Source organism: Anastrepha ludens, chromosome 3 (assembly GCF_028408465.1).
Source record: "Anastrepha ludens isolate Willacy chromosome 3, idAnaLude1.1, whole genome shotgun sequence".
Lineage (NCBI taxonomy): Eukaryota > Metazoa > Arthropoda > Insecta > Diptera > Tephritidae > Anastrepha > Anastrepha ludens.
The window spans coordinates 34,547,582-34,567,494 of NC_071499.1; the positions used below are offsets into that span (position 1 = coordinate 34,547,582).

Sequence of the window (19,913 nt, forward strand, 5' to 3'; positions counted from 1 at the left end):
TCATTGGTGAAGTCCAGGTCCTTAAGATGTCTGGTGAAACTTTATACGATGCCTTTTTTGTGCAGGGTCAGTTGGCTTATAACGTCATCAAGGACAATGGCGAAGAGAAGGAGCGACAGGGGACTGCCTTGGCTTACGTCTGCGTTGATGGTGAATGGATCGATGATATCGCCTTTGTGAAGCACTGCCAGTTTCGGAGTTCTCGTAGAGGGCTTTGATGAGGCGAATTATCTTGGCGGGAACTTCCTTTCTTCTCAGTGGCAGCCATATTGCGTCTCGTTTGATAGTGCCGAACGCCTTCTTAAAGTCTAAGAACAGCATGTAGAGCGCGGAGTACCACTCAACTGATTGTTCTACTGTAAAGGCGAAAACCAGCTTGCTCGTCTCTTAAAGAGCGATCGATATCTTCGAGCCTACTTTGTGTGATCACGGCTACAGTTTTGTACATCGTGTTAAGTAGGGTTATTCCTCGCCAGTTACCCGAAGGTCGCCTTTCTTGGGCAGCTTCACTATGATGCCTTTTGTCCAGGACGGAGGCAACTTTTCATTGCTCCAGACGGCGGTGATTTGGGGATGAAGAATTTCCGCTGGTATTTGCGAGTCGGCTACTGTAACAGTTAATTATTGCAATTTTGGCTTTCTCGATTCCGTTCAGGCATTTTCGATGTTAAAGAAATAATAGGAGTTGCTAAAAGTCGTAGATCGACCATAAAACAGTTCTAAACGATTTGCGCAAAAATGTTACTCAAAAATAATGGATTTCTTTTTCCCCAAATAATATTAATTATTGCAAGTCCAAGTGTATTTCTCTAATATTCGATGCTGGTATTCATTAGGTCCCGTTAGATATTCAAATACATTTTTATGAATCTTTACCTTTTTCGTGTATAAAACTATTTTGAGCTTAGTAATTCAGTTTCAGCATTTAAATGGCATGAATTAGTGTCCGATCTGGGCATTCACAGTTATTTTTCTTATTTTAATTCAATAATACATGAGTTTTGCCTTAATAATATTCTTTAAAAAAAGAAGCGCTGCTATAAGTCACCTTGAGGGGGAAAACCGTTGTGAACGCGTGAAAATTAAGTGATTTTCATGAATTTTTTTTTATAAGTAGGGATAATTATTTGAGGATCCGACAAAATATAATTTAGTTAATATATATTCGACTATACTGACACAAATTTTTATTAAAAAATATTAAAAATTACAATTGTTATTAATATTAATGCAATGACGTCATAAAAAACTGATGAACCCTGGTGGCCACGATACAGCGGTGAAAAATCATCTCAAAGCAAAAAACCAATAAAATTCTTAATCTATACATCAATGGATATCGTCGTACGTGGCGGTTTTTTAAATTTTTTTTTTGTGAGAAAATGGTGCAGGTTTGAAAAATGAGTTTGTGTTTTTACCTTTTTTTTTGAAAAATCACTGCGGTGTTCTCTCTTAAGTCATAATAAGCCAATTAAGAAATTAAAAAATCTTAAAATTCAAAGAAATTTAAAACAACTAGTAATCAGCCATATTCTTGTAAAATACAAGCATTTTCAAAAGATCTTTAAGTCTTTAGATCGTCTGCTTTTCAAAAATTATGGTAATGGTAATGGTTGTACGGGCGAAGGCACTGCGACCAGATTGATCTATTGTGCGGAGTGGGGTTATTGAGATAACCTCCATTTTTAGATAACGGTCCAGTAGCTTTTCTATATTCATAGAACTGAGCGGAACCTCAAAGCTAATCCTAAGTCGTTTTGGAATTTTGTCAAAGCTAAAAAGTCGAATTCAAGTACATATACCTGTTTTGGTGATGTCGTATGATGTCGTATGATAAATTTGCAAGTACACCTGCCGAAGCAGCTAACTTATTTTCAGACTTTTTTATGTAAAATTATGTGTTGGCTGATGAGGCGTCCCCAGACCTTTCATCCGAGATATCTTCATTTCTAAATTTTGGCAGTTTGCCCATCTAATCTGATGGCATTTTCAAGGGGATGCTTTCTCTCAAACCTTCGTCACTTACATATGTTGATGGTCTTTCAGCAATTTTGCTGAAGAATTGACCAGCGTTGGCAGTTCCTTTTGAAATTATTTTTAACAAATTTTTATGTACTTTGGCACATTTTTAAATGAATGGAAATTTACAATTAGCATACATCCCTTTTTTTTTAACCAGAAGCAAGATGATGATGTAGGCCGATTTCGGAGCTGTCAAGCACCCCTAAAGTGTTTGAATGCATTGTGAAGGACCGAATTTATTTTGCGGTTAAGCCTTTAAATAAAAAACACAGCATAGTTTTGGAACTTACTGCACTACAGCTACTAATCTTGCTGGTTTTAGTGAATTCTGTGTGTCATCGTTTTCTACAAGACTCCAAGTTGTTTGCATTTACACTGACTTCTCTAAGGTCTAAATTAGGTCAGTCCACCTTCCTGCAATGGCTTGAATCATATTCGATGGGCAGACCGTGTGAGGTAAAAACTGATTGAGTACTTTTGAACCACTTTGTTGCTACTTCAGATGTCCGCCAAGGGAACATTTAAGGCTACCTCTTTTTGTTATTTTTATCAATGACATAAGCAAATGTTTTTATTTTTCGTATTTCTTGCATTTCGCAAATGCAATACAAATTTCCTCATCTGTTAATAATTCGGTGGATGCTCAGAAGCTTCAACACGAGCTCAAAGATTTTGGAATTTTATGTGATATGGTCCTTCAGTGGTCATATTAATTTTATTCTATCAAAATCGTATTCGGTTCTATGCTTCTACAACTGAATTTTCTGACCTTACGACCAACTTTCGATAGTTAGAATTCAACGAATTCGAAAAATATTTATTAAGCAGGCTTCCTACGATTTGAGGCCCCTGTTCCATCCTATAATTTGCGACTAAATCTAATTAATCTCCAATCTCTAGAAAAGAGAAGAACAGGCCTTTCATTTTCTTTTTTTTCAGTGTCGTTAATGGCATCATCGACTATCCCGTTCCACTTGAGCGGATAAGCTTTAATGTTCCCCAAAGAAGTCTTCGCAATGTTTACCTTTTTTATTGCGAAAACTTCAAGACTAAATTTGCCAGTGATTGGCTCGCGCACTTAGAGACGGTAATGTATTATCCAATTTCAGCCTGCTTGATTTCGCTTTGTCTAGATCCAATTTTGTAAACATTCTAAATTTAGTTAAATATGATATTTACTTAATTTTCCGCTGTTTTGAGATTTGGTCTCGAAATAGCACCGACGAATGACGACCACTCAGGTAGTTCGCGGTCCACCTCTTCAGCCTTGGCGGGAGTATCGACTATAAAATATCATCTGGTAGCGTGGCATGGCTGACAGTGTCGAAAGCCTTCTTTACGTCCAGCACTACTAGGACAATTCTCTCGCAGGGGCGGTTATGGTTGGAAGAGTGGAAGTGGAAGGGCTTCAAGAGTCTTCACTACTGGGGAGAGGAGAGTTATCGGACGATAGGAATTCCCTTGGTTGGCGGGTTTCCCAGGTGGGACCACTCTCCCTGACACATTGAAGACCCTGGTGAGATATTCTACTCCCAATGGGCCCAGCTTTTTCAACATCAGCATTTTTAGTCTGTCAGCGCCAATGGCCTTGGATGGTTTCATATGGTTGATGGCCCCCTGAACCTCATCACTGGGGAAAGCAAGTGGCGCACTACTGTACGTCCGTTTGTGCAGCCGTCTGGGTCAGTCGGCCGGAGAATGCCGGCTAAACCGAGCTACATCTCTTCGGATCCGACGAAGTACAACCGTTGAAGATGATATTCACCTTGTCGTTGTGCTTCGTCGGGCTCGACAGTGATCTTACTGTGACCAGAGCTTGCTCACACCAGAGGTGAAGTTGCAGGACTTTAAGTGCTCTTCCCATTTGGTTCGCTTGTGTTGGGTTACCAGTTGCCATCTCTCTGCCTTCGCATGGGCTTTTCAAACGACCCTCGTATTTAGAAATGAAATTTCACACATATTTATATATTTTTAAAATATATCTTTATATAATTTATTATTACATTATTTACATAAATTTGGATATTTAAATTTACGTCTTACGTACAGATAAATTTTTTTACATAAAAACAAAAGAAAATAAGAATTACTATTGACAAATGCATTCTCATATTAAACTTATTGTAGGTATACATAGAATATAAATGGATGTACATACATACAAATGCATTTTGTCTATTTTCGTTTTGCAAATAAGCACATATTTAAATATGTATGTATATTTGTAAGTATAGCGCTTTATAATTAATGTGTAAGTTGCCGGAAATGGCACACTAATTAACAAATAAATATATATTTTGTCTTTATTATAAAAAATCTATTTTGCTAACAACTAAATGCAAGTGGGTGTAGATGTGTTTGAAGCTTGACTGTATGTAAATAAATAATAATTTCAGATGTGGTTGTATTTTTTATATTTTTAAGGTTTTTGTTTGTAATTTCTTGTAGTGGGACACTGAAGTTCTTCCTTTTTCGAGAATGAGTACTATGAATAAATCGATGTAGCTTAAAAATATGATTATTAAGCTCTACCAAGTTGCTCATAATTTGTGGAAAATAAAATTAGAAATACGATCGCTACATAAAATGGAAGCAAACAGTTCAGAAAAAATTGAAATGAATAGAAGAGCATGAAATTGAAATGTGGAAGTACGGAAAAATTTGCTATTGTTGCTGCTGCGATTTCTGTTTCTCTTTGTGCACAATTTAAAACTAATTAAACTGGAACTAAATTAAAACAAAAGCAAAAGTAAAAAACTAGCTATAAATAAGAAAAAAATCTACGCCAGCTACAAATGCAGTTTTGCTATTTGAACTGCAATACGTTTCGCCATTCAGAGAGAGAGAGTGCGCCTGTATTGTACCGTTTGACGAAACCTTAAGGGGTAACCTATTGACTGCTCATTTTGATTTACACACATATTTATTAACTAATACAACAAAAAAATAAAAAATAAAAAAAATCAGCGCAAATTTTCTTTAGCAAATATGTTTCTTCTCATTTTGCTCTCAAATTCTTACTTAGTTTAAATTGCACTCAACAAAACGGAATATTAACAAAATATTTGTTATTGTTAACATGTAATAATTTTATGTATGTATGTATGTAATTAAAATAACGCTCTTCGTTGCTCATTATACATATGTATGTTAGTGTGTAAGTACTACACTTCTGTTTTGTTTCTGCTTCTTGCGTCTTTGTAGCCACTTATTTGCTGGTTTATTGCTCCACATTTATGGTGATCACCATGGTTGGTCAATAATGTCCGCCACTGTGTCTGTGATGCTCTCGTCTACCAGCCGATTGATCTCGATATTCGCCATTGCGTGAGCTGCTCTTGTGATGATGGTGGTGATGACGTTTCTTTTCGCCTATAAATTACAACAAAAAAAATAAAGTTTTGTCTTGAATATTAAAACAAAAAAAAGGGGAAAAAATTCCAAGTGTTGTTACCTTTTAGACACACATCGGAGACAACCATTTCAGAGTTCTCGCGCATGCCATAGTTCTCACGGCCGATGCTGAAAGGAAGGAATGTGAGCATTAAAAACTGTATAATTTTGTATGAGATGCAAGTTGATTGGTTGATTGGTGGAATGGAAGCAATTGATTGAATGATTCCACACACGCAAAGCTCAAGAGCACCCACTTTAAGTTCAATCCAAGATATTCCTCATTAATAATTCACAATTTTTAAGCCAGCAGCGCTGCGTACTGATTGTAAAGGGGTTTCCAATAAGTGGTGTTATTTTGATATTCAAAGAAAAATGCTATTTTTGAATATAAATGAGCAGATGTTTATTTCATTATAAAGAGGAAGGTATGCCCTTAATAGAGGAAAATAACATCAGGCAAATGACCACCACGACCAAGCTTACAGGGCAATATTTATTTCATGAAATTTTCCCTAACCGAATTGCCCGAATTCCATCTTTGAGGTCTTCAATCGCCTCTGGGCTATTGTAGACCTTCTCTTTCACGTGGACCAAAAGAAAAAAGTCACAAGGTGTTAAATCACAAGATCTCGGTGGCCAATTGTGATCACCTGTTCGAGAGATAACACGGTCCGGAAACTTTTCCCGTAAAAGTTCAATGGTTTCGTTGCTTGTGCGTCACGTAGCGCCGTCTTGTTGAAAATAAACGATGTCCAGATCAATACCATCCGATTCCGGCCATAAAAAACCGTTAATCATCTCTCGATAGCCTTTTATATATTTAAATAACACCTGTTGTTGGAAAGCCCTTTATTTTTACGTAAGAACATAGGAACTTAGTTGCGATAAGTCATTCAAAACTTACATTTCTTACATGAGACGCGAGAAATAAGGACGTTTTTAGGTTATTAAAAATTACTACAGCAAATTTGGAGCCAGCCACAACGCTAAAATCCCTTATTCTGCAATGGGGATTAAATGGTAAACCTAGCTTCTCTGTGTGTGTGTGCCGATCGTCCAATGACCGGCAAACACAGGCACGAGTTTGGAAATTAAATGGCGTGGAGTTCCCAGTACTTTTGGCGTCCTGCGTCTGATTGTACTGATTGTCACGATTGTACCAGGACCGAAGGGTTTGCGAAATACCACATGAAGAAGTGGAACTTCATCTGTCCTACGCTTTTCCGGCAAATAACTTGTGCAATTTCCCTGTAACAATCAAGAGGATGCCGATGTCTGGATAGGATATTTCTGCGACTAATTCAGTCAACTCCTTTCTGGTAAGCTCATCAGAAACTTGATTTCCCTCTATGTTCGTATGTCCTGGAACCCTGCTCAGAGAATTCTTACTGTGAACCCAAGAGATTTGAACTCCTCCTTGCAGGAGTTTACCAGTTTAGATCTGTACCATGGCGTCATTAGTGTCTTAATCGCTGCTTGACTATAGGACAAAATTTTAGTATTTCCTTTCCTTCGCTCTTACGCTCCAAAAGTACTCTGTATGTCTGCAAGATCGCAAAGACTTTTGCCTGAAAAACACTATTCGACAGTTGAAAGGAAATAGATAACTTGGCTGATCTCGAGAAACCCCCTGCTCTGACTCCCGATTCCATCTTGGAACAATCAGTGAAGGCAGAAGTACCAGCTTTCGTACAGATTTTCACCTCGTTTCAATCCTGTCTACTTGGAAATATTGCTCTGCTACGACCTTTAAGCTCCAGTTTGCGGATAGAGAGATCTTTTCGACGTTCCGAGAAATGCGGTGTTAAGTGTCTGAAAATGCCACCATGTGCCTTGAGAGGTTGCCTCCAGAAGCGAATCTCCTTTAACCTGATTGGACTTTGAGCTAGCCCTAATAAGTATTTGTACTTTTCAAGCTATGCCATGAGATTTGACTGTTAGTTTGTATGCCATTTATCGGTTTTATTTTCTAGTCTTCCATTTATCACATCAGATGCGATTTGTACGCTTCCTTAGAAATCATTGAAGTAAAGAAAATGGCTAAACTAGGCGACCCTCAAAGTGAAAAAGATTTTAAGCCTTATACCACCCGGAAAAGCAATAAAGTGTGTTAAGCACGCAGAATATGAAGTTATTCTAATCATAGAGAGATTAATGTCGGCTCTCAGTGAGTTGGGGTATATATGTATAGCGCTGGTAAGACCCTTGACCTTTTACAGCGCGAGGGTCAGCTACCAAGAAGTCCTATTTGCTCAACTTGTAAAAGTGGCAATGATTGGGATGCCACGATATTGCAGGCTGCACTAGAGATACTCACGGACGTTCTATTTAGGGATATATATTTTAGTGTTATTAAGCCAACTGGCTGGGGATAATGGACGCAATGCTACAGTCCGGCTCTCTCGAAAACTAAACTATGCTACCTGGGTAATCTCAGTTTTGAAAAATTAGGATCTATGTCTAAACTGGAGCTTCAGTGACTACTAAAATTCACATGCAGTACGCGCATTTTGAGTGATGCACATTTTCGCTAAAAAAAGGCATGGTTAAGGACTAAAATGGTCGCTGCGTGGCTTGGGCCAGCTAGTATAATCTAACCTACAACCTCTTCGACAGCTCATTATCAGTAACAGTGTAGTGGGCCTAAGAATATCGACTCGAAGCATGTAAATTCCGCTGGGTTGTTTTCACAGTTGGACTAACCTGTAGAGTGAACGCGAGACCAGCAGTTGATTAATGAATACCATCCCGACTAGAAGTACAGTGAGGCATGCCGAAGAATCAGTTAGGACCGAATTAGGCAGGCACGCCTCACTATTACCTTACCAAGCCCACGTTAGGCAAGGCAAAGATTGGCATGCCAGAACAATACCAAATTTGGTGGTGGTCACGAAAATCTGTGGCAGTGTCTCACTTAGGCATAAATTGGAATCCCTAATTGATTTGTAGAAGGACACCCAGAGTATTACCGAAGTTCGGTTTTTCTAACCTGCGCCTAATGAAGCAGATGTGTGGCGATAGCGTACTTAGGCATAAGTTTGGAACTCCTTACTGGTTTGTTGAATGGCATCCGGAGTATTACCGAAGATTGGTTTTCCAAATCAGCGCCTAATGAGGGAGATGTGTGGCTATGCCGGACTTAAAATTTTTTTTGCTTCCACAGGCCACCGGTATAGAGTGGCGCTGCTCCGCCTTAATATCCGAGAATCGGGTCATTTGTTTTTAACCCGTTGAAGTGAGTATGAGTCGATCTCAATAGGTATTTATCCAGTGGACTTTGTATTTGTTTCCATATGGAACTTATTGGAGCACCAAAGCATGCATCTTGCTAATGGACAAGGTACTGGGGCTCTTAGAAGTTCGTAAACTGTGCCTAGTCTTAGTGTAAATGCACTTTAGATTCGCCAAAAATTCGTTACAGTTTTAGAAAATATGGGGAAACTACTGGAGTGATCCTATTAAAATGGATTTCTGTGAACAAGAAGTGAGTCCGTTTAACATAACAGCCACTAGCTCAATATATTTACAAAAATTTCAGAGGCGCTCATAGTTTGACAAACGAGTTAAGGCACTCTTACTTTCTATTACACATATAATCTGAAGCATCCCACACTTACCGGTCGAGATTCTCTCTGGAACGCTGCATGTTTTCACGCAAATTGTCACGAGAATGCATCGTGCTCGGTGCATCGAGTGTATCCTTGCGGCGTAAAGCATGTTGTGTGCTACTCTTCGAAGCAGATTCATGTAGATTCTCCCAAGCTTGTCGATAGTAACTGCAAAGGATTGGAAAAAATTCAATTCAGTCATTACTCAATTCAGTTAGTATCCTTGGTAGCCTAAAGAGTATAAGATGCAGAAATTTCTTGAAATATTCATCAGTTAGTTCAATCACATACAAGTATGTTTAATATTCATTTAAAGAAGCAAAAACACTTACCGATTTAAACCGTTACGCGAGCCCGAAGTAGAGCTATCGAAGGAGGCCACTGTATTGCAGTCGGGTGAGGCGCGATGCCGATAGTGTTGAGTGGTGCGATTTCTGTTTGTAAAAAAACAAAAAGCGAAAAACCAGATAGAGAAGAGAAAGAGAGAGGAGGAATTAAAGAGATATGTTTTAAAAGTTCATAACTAACGCACATATACATATACAAATAAACACACACAATTAATACAGGACGTGCTGACCAAATTTCAAACAAAAACCATTGCTAAGTTAGACACAAAAGTGAGTGAAAGAGTACAAAAATATTATAAATAAAATGCACGTAGTATATATGCATGTATGTATATATATAGAGAGAAAATACAGAATAAGTGAGAATGCAACATTTATGAATAATGCGAATTGTGACTGTTGGGTGGGTGGGGGTGGTGGGTGTGGGTGTGACTGACAAATGTGCAGAAGCCAATGCCGTTGGGGAAGAGTGTTTGGTTGGTGAACTCTCGAACGACTTTCCGCTTTTCGTGTTCCTCCGCAAGTGACTTACACATACATACACACATACACATACATGAAAAATTGCAGTTAGGATACAAATACGTGCGATTAGAAATTCAAAAGTTCTAATTTTTTTGTAGTGATTTTTTTGTTTGTGGTTGATTATTTTTTCTTTTGTTTTTTTTTTTTTTTTTGCTATTGCATGGATGAGTGGGTGACTGGAATAAATGTTGCTATGGTTGGATTAATTGCTGATTGTTTGGATGGATGGTTGTACGGTTGGATGGTTGTTTGGTTGCGTGCACAGACAAACCAGCAAGGCGGCAGCATTGCATTTGCTTAATTCGATTTTTTTTTATTTTTTAATTTTTTAATTTTGTTTTTAATTTTAATATTTCCCCACTTGCATGAGTATTGTTCCTTAGTGAATCAACGATACATATTGTATGGTGTATGTAAGTAAATGTTGAAGTACTTAAGTGGCTTACATGTCTGTTGTTCTCTGGTTAGATTCAACGGTTGCTTCTTATTCTCTGTTTTGTTTTTTTGTTTTCTGTTTGTTCGGTAAAAATATGGCCTTTGTGTTGTACTTAAAAATTCGTTTCGTTACTTTTTTTATATTTTCATATATAAAATGGAGTATTTTAGTTTTTTTTTTTGTTTAGTCTTTGGCACGTTAACTCGATTTCTCGCTAATCGATTTCTTATTGTAAATATGTATGTATAATTTTAATTAGTTTTCAAACTCGTTGTTTTCCTTCATTCGTCTTCATTGCATTCTCTTCTTCCTGCTCACTTCTCTGCTCACTTCTACGCATATTTCTCGCTATCATTGCCATCCGTTGCCGCTTTGCTTTTTATTGCTGGCTTCTTCATCTTCTTGTCCATCCTTTCTTGTGTTGGACAATTACTAAAGTAACCCGCACGTGCCGTATAGCCCCGTCCGTAGGTGCTAAGCTCACGTCGTCCCAACTTCTGATCGTCAAATGGTAGCGCTAATACACTGTACCACAACGAGGGTGGTCCTCCGTAGCGTGTCGATGAACTGATGCTACTGTGCTGGTCATAGAGTCGTGCGGGGCTGATGTAGCTGGCCCGCGAAATGTGCGCTCGATGTGTTGAGGCGCTGCTATATTGAGTGGTAGAGGTTCGAATGGTGGTGGTGGGTGGAGGGAATGGTAGTCGTGACCTGTGGACATGGTTGACACAATAACAATTTGCATTGTGCCGCCTGCTGTTCGAGGTGCTAAATGAATGACAATAATATACAACAACAACAAAACGAGATTACAAATGCATGAATGCGAATTTTGTCGATTAGGTTTTTCCGAGATAGTGGAATATTCAATTTGAATGGTGTTTTTCGAAAGTTTGCGTTTTGGAAATGTCAAAATTAGTGTTGTTACACATCAATACTTAAGGTTATGAAGAATGGAGAACAAATTAGATTGCGTTAGATAACTATGATTTGCATAACTCAAAGTGTATGATACAGGAATTTAAAAATATGTAAATAAGGGAAAGTTTATATTAAAATAATGGGTAGGTACTATTTGGACAAACAATTAATTGGCAAACTTTGAAGGAAATTAACGGATTATTTTGCTAAAATGAGCGAACAAATGATTTTGAACAAATGACTACTTTGAAACCACTGAAAATGCTAAGCTACTTGGGTAATTGTACAGGTTCAGGACTATAGAAGTTCCTATAGTTTAATAGTGGTAGTGGAAAATGCATAATAAAATAATAGGGTTTATGTATAACTTGGGGGAAAAGACAAAAAAAAACAGAAAATAAAAAAAAGAACATATATATACACTATTGGGAGTCACAATCCAGCTATCCAAAGAAATCAAATATCTTGGAGTAATCCTCTATAGTAAACTCCTCTGGAAATTGCACGTTGAAACAAAGGCATCCAAAGCACTGACAGCTTTTTGGCAGTGCAAAAGTATCTGTGGGAAAACGTTGGGTCTTTCTCCTATCAAAGTCCTATGGACCTACATGGCTATTATAACACTTAATCACCTATGCATCAGTGTTCTGGATGAGTAGATTCTCTCTAGTGGGAGTCAGGAGGACCTTACCGAGACTACAATGCACTGTGGCCATTTGTTGCACCGGAGCTTTTCCGTCTACCTCAGGCCCGGCATTAGATACTGTGGTCTACCACCACTTGATGCTTTCATTCAAGGAGGAGCCTTGAAGGCCATCTGCAAGCTGAAACCCAATGCGAACTGGTACGGCCCCTGCCCGGCATTGGAAAAAAGAGTTGGCATGCACTTCGATCCAACGATCTTCGCCAAGCCCCTTGACTCCATGCCATCAAGAGTCGTACTTGAAAAAATATACAGTGTAATACTGCTTTCGCATTTTCACGTATGGTTCCAGGACCGAGTACGGTTCCGGCTTTGGTGTCTACGTGGAATCAAGTGGGACAAAACTACACTTAGCTCTTGGAATGCATACATCTGTGGCCCGGGGCCCGTTTTGCCACTCCTTTCAGCAGCCATCAAAACTACGGTTATCAAATGGGTTACTACAACCCACAAGCGAGCTTGATAGACTAAGAGAGGCTGACTAAACCTGTGATGTCCGATCGACTGTCGTAAATCCTCCTGTCATCAACCAGAAGGGACTGCAGAAAGCTGGTTGGACTGATAACGGGCCATTTTCTATGGGCGAAGCACATGGAAAAGATAGGCATCTCAGACAGTGTACTGTGCCCAGCTTGTGAAGAGGAGGATGAGATGGCAGACCACTTTCTGTGCGTCTGCCCGCCTTGGCTCGAATCAGGTTTGAGGTCTTTGGCACTGATATGTTAAGAAGCAACCACCTTGGCTCCTTGGCACCACAAAATCTAGTCGGGAGATTGGGTAGATTTAAAGAAAATTAAAAGGGAATATAAGTGTAGTACAATGGACTTAATTAAAGTCTGAGTGCAGCACTTGCTAGTTTTCCCGACAAAAAAAAACGGTTTTGGGAACTCCAGACAACGTTCAGCTACTCATTTAATTTTAGAGGCGTTTGGGACTAGCTTTCATCTTTCATTTTTCTAAAGGAATAGTTGGACGATTTTATGGAAAACATAAGCTGGGTTAGGTTAGGCTTGGCAATCGTATCGCACATGGGGACAGCGGTGCCACTTAGACCACGAAATTGGTCCGTTGTGAGCCGCAGGGGCTGAGCTACTTTTCCCTTTTCATATTGAACCATCCTGAGCTTTTGACAAAGCGTAAAAGGTTGTTAATACCTAAAGTGTATAGATTATCTATATTCATTAAGAAGTAGGATCTTAGATATCGGTTCCTGCTTCTAGATAGAGCCGGGCATGTACAAAAGAGGTGTTAAATTGTTTCAAACTCCTTCTCATTCCTGCAGCTACGACAGAAATCATGCATGTAAACGCCTAATCTCCTTGCATGATTTCCTATGAGACAATGTCCTGTGAGGGCCCCTACTAAGGTCCTAATTTGAAGTCTACTCAATTTTATAATATTCTTGGACAGACGTAGATTTAGCCTTGGCCATGTTTGCCTACCAATTTCAAAGGTATTGACACTAATCCATCTTTGATTTACAGAACTGATTAGTGCGTCTTTAATAAGAAGCTTACAAGTTGCGAGAGGTACCCCCGTAAAATTATTTATGCTTGGCGTACAGGTACCTCCTCTTGCAAGTTGGTCAGCTCTACAGTTTCCATATCATTAGGAGATTACCGACAATGTAAGACACTCCTTGATGTTATTCGGAATGCATCCCGAGCCCGAAGGGCAGCTTGGCTGTCTGATCGAATGCAGATATCTGTTGATGATATTCTGTTTATGTCTAACTATTTTAAGGCTTCATTATTTCCGCTTGAAAAACACTACAGTGATTCAGTAGTTTAAAAGATTGCTCTTCGCTATATAGCCCTGATCCTACACCGGTATCCATTTTAGGTCCGTCCGTGTAGATCTTAACGCGTGTGTTGGGCGAGGGATCTTCTTCAAGCCATTTCAGTCTAGAAGGAATTTTTATTAAGAAATTCCTTTCGAGGCAGAGAATGGGAGGATAATAATCATGAATGTCCATGTCTTCCATTGTGAGCTCGCTCCGAACCTTAAAGCGTAACAGACCGCTGAGTATTTGCAGAAGAGATTCCGGGATGGCAAATGAAATATGATATCCAAGGCCATGGATGGTGTGGTTTTCATTACGCCATATATTGCTAATTCCGTTGATCTCTGCACCTTATTCAATAAATTAGAATAGGTTTTTTCTGCATAGCACACCATCAGACGACATTCCCATATAGAAGAATGGGTCTGACGACAGCAGTATAAAGCCAAAGAGTAACCTTAGGTTTACTCCCCCAGGCTCGCTTTCTTAACTTTTTCTAAGATGTTTGACTTCCAAGTCAGTTTCCTATCAATGTTTAGTCCCAAGTGCTTGGTTTCTTCCGAAATCACAAGAGCTTCCCCTTTGAGCATAATTGGACTTAGCTGAGGGATTCTGTGTTTCCTAATAAGCAATATGAGTTGTGTTTTGCCTCGGTTGAGTACTAGACCACACTTTTCTTTTTCCATAAAAATGGTGAGAGGACTCCACCTTGTGGTGTACTTCTAAGCTGTGTTAAGACGAACAAATACAAGTTTTATATCGGCAGCATATTGCCTTCTGTATCTGTAGTAATGAGATGCACGTTCATTGCTAGTTTTTTGTGGAATATAATATATTATTTTCTCCTGTAATTTAACTGTAACTATTAGATCTTTTAAGTTTCAAAAATGCCAAGCATTTTCACTGCAATAGAATTAATTCAAACGGCTAAGTTTTGTTTTAATTTTTCAGGTTTCCTCAGAGCAAATTTATCAGAAAGTTTTTGTAATGACGGCCATTTGAAGGTTTTTCGTTCATGGTTTAAGATTTATTATTAACGTATGATGGAAATATTTGCTTGGTTTATAAGAAAATATATATAGTGAAGAAAATAAAGGATGAGGTAGTTTCCTACACAAAAATTCTGCCTTGCGAAACTTAATTCGGAATTTCTCTATTGTTATAACTCTCTCTGCGGCTGAAAGTAGCTAATAAAAACTTTTCGAATTTGTAAAACGGCTTACGTTGTTACTATAACATTTATAAGGGGCAAATAAAGTTGAGTTAACTCCTTTCTAAAAGTAATTTTCGAGCTTAGGCAATCCGATGCTCAACGTTCTTCTTCTGTGAATCCCTCGTGGGACATAGCGCAACGAATCGTTCGTTATCCCTCTTCGATAGCTAAAAGTCGTAGATGCTGCTGATCTTATCCGAGGCTTAGTTGATGTTCCGTTGGCACAGAGATTTTGAGGAAAACTCAAACAGCCCTATTTTACCACTAACCATCTTTTGAGGCTCGAAACGCCAGCGTTGACCCACAAGGTGTTCAACCGCCGTCATTTGCATCTAACTAGAGGAAGAAAACTATTTCGCATACTCTTCCAACTGCTGTGATCGTCCTCTGAGCTAAAGCTAGCGTGGTCAATGGGCTCAGCTGCATGTTTACAGAGTTTATGCAGGTCCCTCTCTCTCTCTCTCTCTCCCTCTTGAGCTACACCTTAGACTACTACACACTGCTGCATTGCTCTCGCATAGCTCACTGCGTTGCCCAGTAGGTGCCGCGCTACGTCTGTAAACTCTTCTAGGAGGCAGCGATTTGGATTTGGGGTGCAACTATGGTTAAGCTTAACTGCAATTAAAAGGCCTTACGCCTGCCTCAGTATATTTCCAATGCAACTGAGAATATTTCTTGCCAAGAAGTGGCACTTTGGACTAAGCAGGCAGTTGAGTAGTAAAGTCCTCTCTCGAAGAACAAAATTAGCACTCTACAAGGTTCTCATTATGCCCGTCCTAACGTGTGGCGTAGAAGCGTGGACGATGACGATCCAATGAAGCGACGCTTGGAGTGTTTGAGAGAAAGATTCTGCGCAAGATTTTTTGGCCTTTACACCTCGGCGATGGCGAGTATCGTGGGCAAAGGCACAATGAGCTGTATGAGCTTTATGACAACATAGACATAGCGTAGCGAATAAAGTTCCAGCGGCTACGCTGACTGGGTCATATCGTCCGAATGGATACAAACGCTTCGGCTCTGAAAGTACTCGATGCGACACCAGCTGGTGGTAGCAAAGGAAGAGAAAGGCCTCCTCAGCGTTGGAAAGTTCAGGTAGAGTAAGGCTGGGCTTCACTTGGTGTATCCAATTGGTGCCGTTTAGCATGAGAAAGAAACATGATTGGCGCCCTTTGTTAAACTCGGCCAAAATCACTTTAAGGGTTATAGAAGAAGAAGAATAACTGTTACTAACTGCCTGAAGGAACACTGCCAACTAAACTTTGATCTTTGTAATACTCGCCTTGGTGAAAGACGTAATGCAAATTCCAAGGGTTGGCTGTTGACGAAAGGCCAAAGGGTATTCTTTGGACTATCCATCCCACATTCATACATATATTCCTTATATATAGGCTCCTTGACTTTTGTAAACCGATAGATCTTCTGTAGGGTACAAGGTGCCTCATTGGTCAAATTTCTATTTTTTTATATATCCTGCAGCTTCTGGTGTTCTCATCTCTTCCATTGGAATAACTTTTAACTAGCGGCCTTATAGTAATACCCAGCTTTCGTTGATCCAGGAGACGGTAAAACCTTTTTATAGTTACACTTGGGCGCCCAGCTTAGAATTGAATTTTAAATCAAATACAGCGGAATAAATAAAGAAAGCTTTTGCTACTTAATTCATTTTTTAAATAATATTTAATGGTGACCTCTCTAAGATATTATGTGTGACCTTATCCGACTGAGTTGGTGCGTGACTACAACTCGAAAGTGCGCAGGTTCGAGTCCCGTGCATGTCACCAAATGATAGAACAAGCTTTTTTTAAAGAGCGGTCGCCTCTCGCCAAGCCCTGGCAAACCGCCGAGTGTTTTTCTTCCATGAAAAAGCGCCTCATAAAAACCCATCTGCCGTTCGGAGCAGACTTAAAACTGCCACAAATATCAGAAGGGGCTCGGCCAAACACCCAAAAAGGGGTGTCAGCGCCAATTATAGATACATACATTATATTTCTCAGATATCAGATAAGAAACAATATTCTACATATTCCAAAAGACTGGTACCTGGTATTGAGATTCGCATCTGACCTAACTGACAGCTTAAAGGCGGCTGTGTTGTAATAAATTCAGGGCGATTTTTCTAAAATCTCAACCGTTGGGATATCCGCTCTAATTAGCAACAGAGTTATTGAACTCGAATAAAGTAAAGAGTATACGAGTCTATTTCATAATTCATATGAATAAAATCGTTTTTAAAATGACTAAATGACTTTCCCACTGCTTATTAAATACATTTCTTCGAATTTTTCAATCATTTTTACTTTAAATACTATATAAAAGTCACTAAAGTGCAAAAAAATCTATTTTAGTAACTAATATTTATTAGTATTTACATATAAACAAGAGCGTTCGCAGGTGATCAGCAATCGAGCATCACCTCTCACCGCAAAGGCTCTCGCATTCATAAATGATTTATAGAAACTAATAAACGAATTAATAACTAAAGCAAACAACGAATAAAAGACAGTCCCACTCACCTTCTCACTAAAATGATGATTGTCGTGATGACCGCCGCCAGAAAAACGAAACCACCGAATGCGCCCAAGGCGACAATGGCGCCCAAATTGAGTTTAGCCTCCTTCGTTTCCTTGCGATCGGCGTTGTCCACAGCGAATGGAATATTAACATTTGGCGACTGATTGTGTCGAATATTGACGCTGTCTGCAATTTCATTATCCTGTGGGTGCGCATTAAGTATAATATTCTGCGTGTTACGGGTCGTTGTTTCCACAGGGCTGTAAGGACGTATACGCGTTGTTGTGCTGGTCGTGGTCGAAGTGGTGGGCGAATAATAGGCCGGTGTGGTGCTGGGACGTTTGGGCACGGATACTGGACGGAGTGGGCGACGTGGTGGGAACTCTTCGCGCACAGTGCCTGGCACAATATAGGTGACCTCCTCGTCAGAATCGACTATTGATAAAGAGTTAGGAAAAAAAAGATGCTCTTATCTTAAGCAAAGATGAACCATCAAAAAAACTATGTCGCTACTTACCGCCGCCAAGAACATCCAGTTGTAGTGTTGTACTTGTCGATTGTGTAGTGCTGGTGGTGGGTTTGTAAGATGGTTGCCTTGAAGTTGAGGTAAGGCGTGGTCTATAGGACGTAGTCGATGGTGTCGTCGGTGATGGAGTAGGCGGCTGTGTAGGTGCCGGTGTTGGCGGTTGCGTTGGCGCCGGCGTGGAGGGTTCGAGACGAATGCAACGTGGTAGCGCGCTGCTCCATTGACCCGTAGCCAAGCAGGTGAGCACGTGAGGACCTTCGAGCCGATAACCAGGTGGGCAGGAGATTTCGGCCCTTGAACCGTAGTAAGTGCCATTCGGTGCAGATATAATAGTGTTGTAGTAATTGCCCGGTAGCGTATCGCATTCAACGACTGAGCAGGTGATAGTTATGAGATTTTAAATATATTAGCTTTGTGGTATGAAAAATAAGTTGGGTTTTAAGAAACAACACTTACTTTCACAACGTGGCGGTGGGCCGTTCCAACGCTCATCAAAGTCACAGGTGAGCACTGCACGCCCAATCATTTCAAAGCCCTTGGCGCATGCATACTTGACCACGCTGAGATAGCCGACAGTGCCGTTGATAAGATCATACGAGCCATGCGGTATCGAGGCGGGCAGTCCGCACTCGATATCTGTAGAAAAAAAGCAAGCGCTGTACTAAAATACCTTCAGAGCTTCAATTTGCATTTACTTACATTTACAAACAGGTGGAAATTCATTGTAGAAACCAGTCTCCAGACATGTACGTGTCGCCGGGCCTACAAGCAAATGATTGGCATCACAAGAGTAGTTGATTTGAGCGCCCACTTCGAAGCCGTTCAGCGCCACCATAGTCGAGTTTGGCGGCTGCTCTGGACGACCGCATGTCTTTGGCTGATGCTGGCATATGAAGTTCAATAATGTATTGCAGTTTGTGTCACTCCACAGCCAACCCTTCGAGCCATCGAAACGCGCACAATCCTCATCACCACCTGGATGATTCCAGAAAGACACCGCCACCTCGTCACCATTCACCCACTTCCACGTGTTGCGATCTGCGCCATCGCGCACTGCACCCATCCAATATTGTGAGCTAATGTCGGTACGATGACGACGCCACAGTTCCCAACTGATGAAGCCCTGCAGCGCTGGATTACTTTCGCTGATGAGTGTGCCACCACGTGAACGACAGAATGAGAGTGCATCGAGGAAGTTCAATGGCTGGCGATTATAGAAAATGTAACATTTGCCATTGTAGGAAGCCAGAGCGCCTGGTGGTTGATCGCGGAAGGTGGGACAGCGTTCAATGGGCAATGCTTGATCGGTGTAAACGAAAGCCTCACAAATAGACAATTGATTGGGCGTATTTGTTTCCAAGTGCACAGAGACAAACGCACCGGGCATGGGTGGGTTACAGGGCAGAAAGAGTGGTTGACCCTCTTCGAGTAGACCTGTGAAACGGTTGCAAATTGGATTGGTGCCGAGATCAGGACGGTTGTTACCGACACGCACAACAATGGTGGCGGGTTTGCTGCCTGCAAGAAAAAAAGTAAAAGGTTAATACATATAAAAAGCCACCTAAAAAGCATAGTGTGAAATAAGGAGGAATGCTGGCTTAACATTTTGTTACAGTTCAATGAACCAGCGATCTAACTTCAAACAGCAAAGTGGCAGCATTGCTTTTTGGTGTTCGCACTTAGTGGGTTCAACTAAATTTCAGCTGCGCTTCCAGCGCTTCGCTTGGGCTTTCGGGTTAAAAAAACAAAACAAATAATAATAACAACAAAAAAAAGCACCATAAGCAAAAGCAGCGGTTAGCAATGGCTACACAGCCGCAGCTACGTCGCTTAGTGAAAGTAATCATAAATTGTATAGAGCAACCACAGACACCGGCACTTGTGGCCGCGGCAGCAACAGCAACAGCATCAACACACAC

At 40.2% G+C, this 19,913-nt stretch overlaps 1 protein-coding gene across 1 annotated transcript in view; it reads right to left on the minus strand.

Annotated features, from left to right (window-relative positions):
* Positions 1-4,022: 4,022 nt before the first annotated feature.
* The window catches only part of LOC128857390 (uncharacterized), a 155,447-nt gene continuing 139,556 nt past the window's right edge, over positions 4,023-19,913 (minus strand). Inside the window, exons 5-12 of the mRNA XM_054093133.1 lie at positions 18,694-19,512; positions 18,451-18,630; positions 17,986-18,366; positions 17,471-17,903; positions 9,359-9,460; positions 9,036-9,194; positions 5,477-5,544; positions 4,023-5,394 (exon numbers count right to left, since the gene is read on the minus strand). Of these exons, the coding sequence (XP_053949108.1) occupies positions 5,279-5,394; positions 5,477-5,544; positions 9,036-9,194; positions 9,359-9,460; positions 17,471-17,903; positions 17,986-18,366; positions 18,451-18,630; positions 18,694-19,512 (2,258 nt within the window). The 3' untranslated portion in view covers positions 4,023-5,278. The remainder of the gene's footprint in view (positions 5,395-5,476; positions 5,545-9,035; positions 9,195-9,358; positions 9,461-17,470; positions 17,904-17,985; positions 18,367-18,450; positions 18,631-18,693; positions 19,513-19,913) is intronic.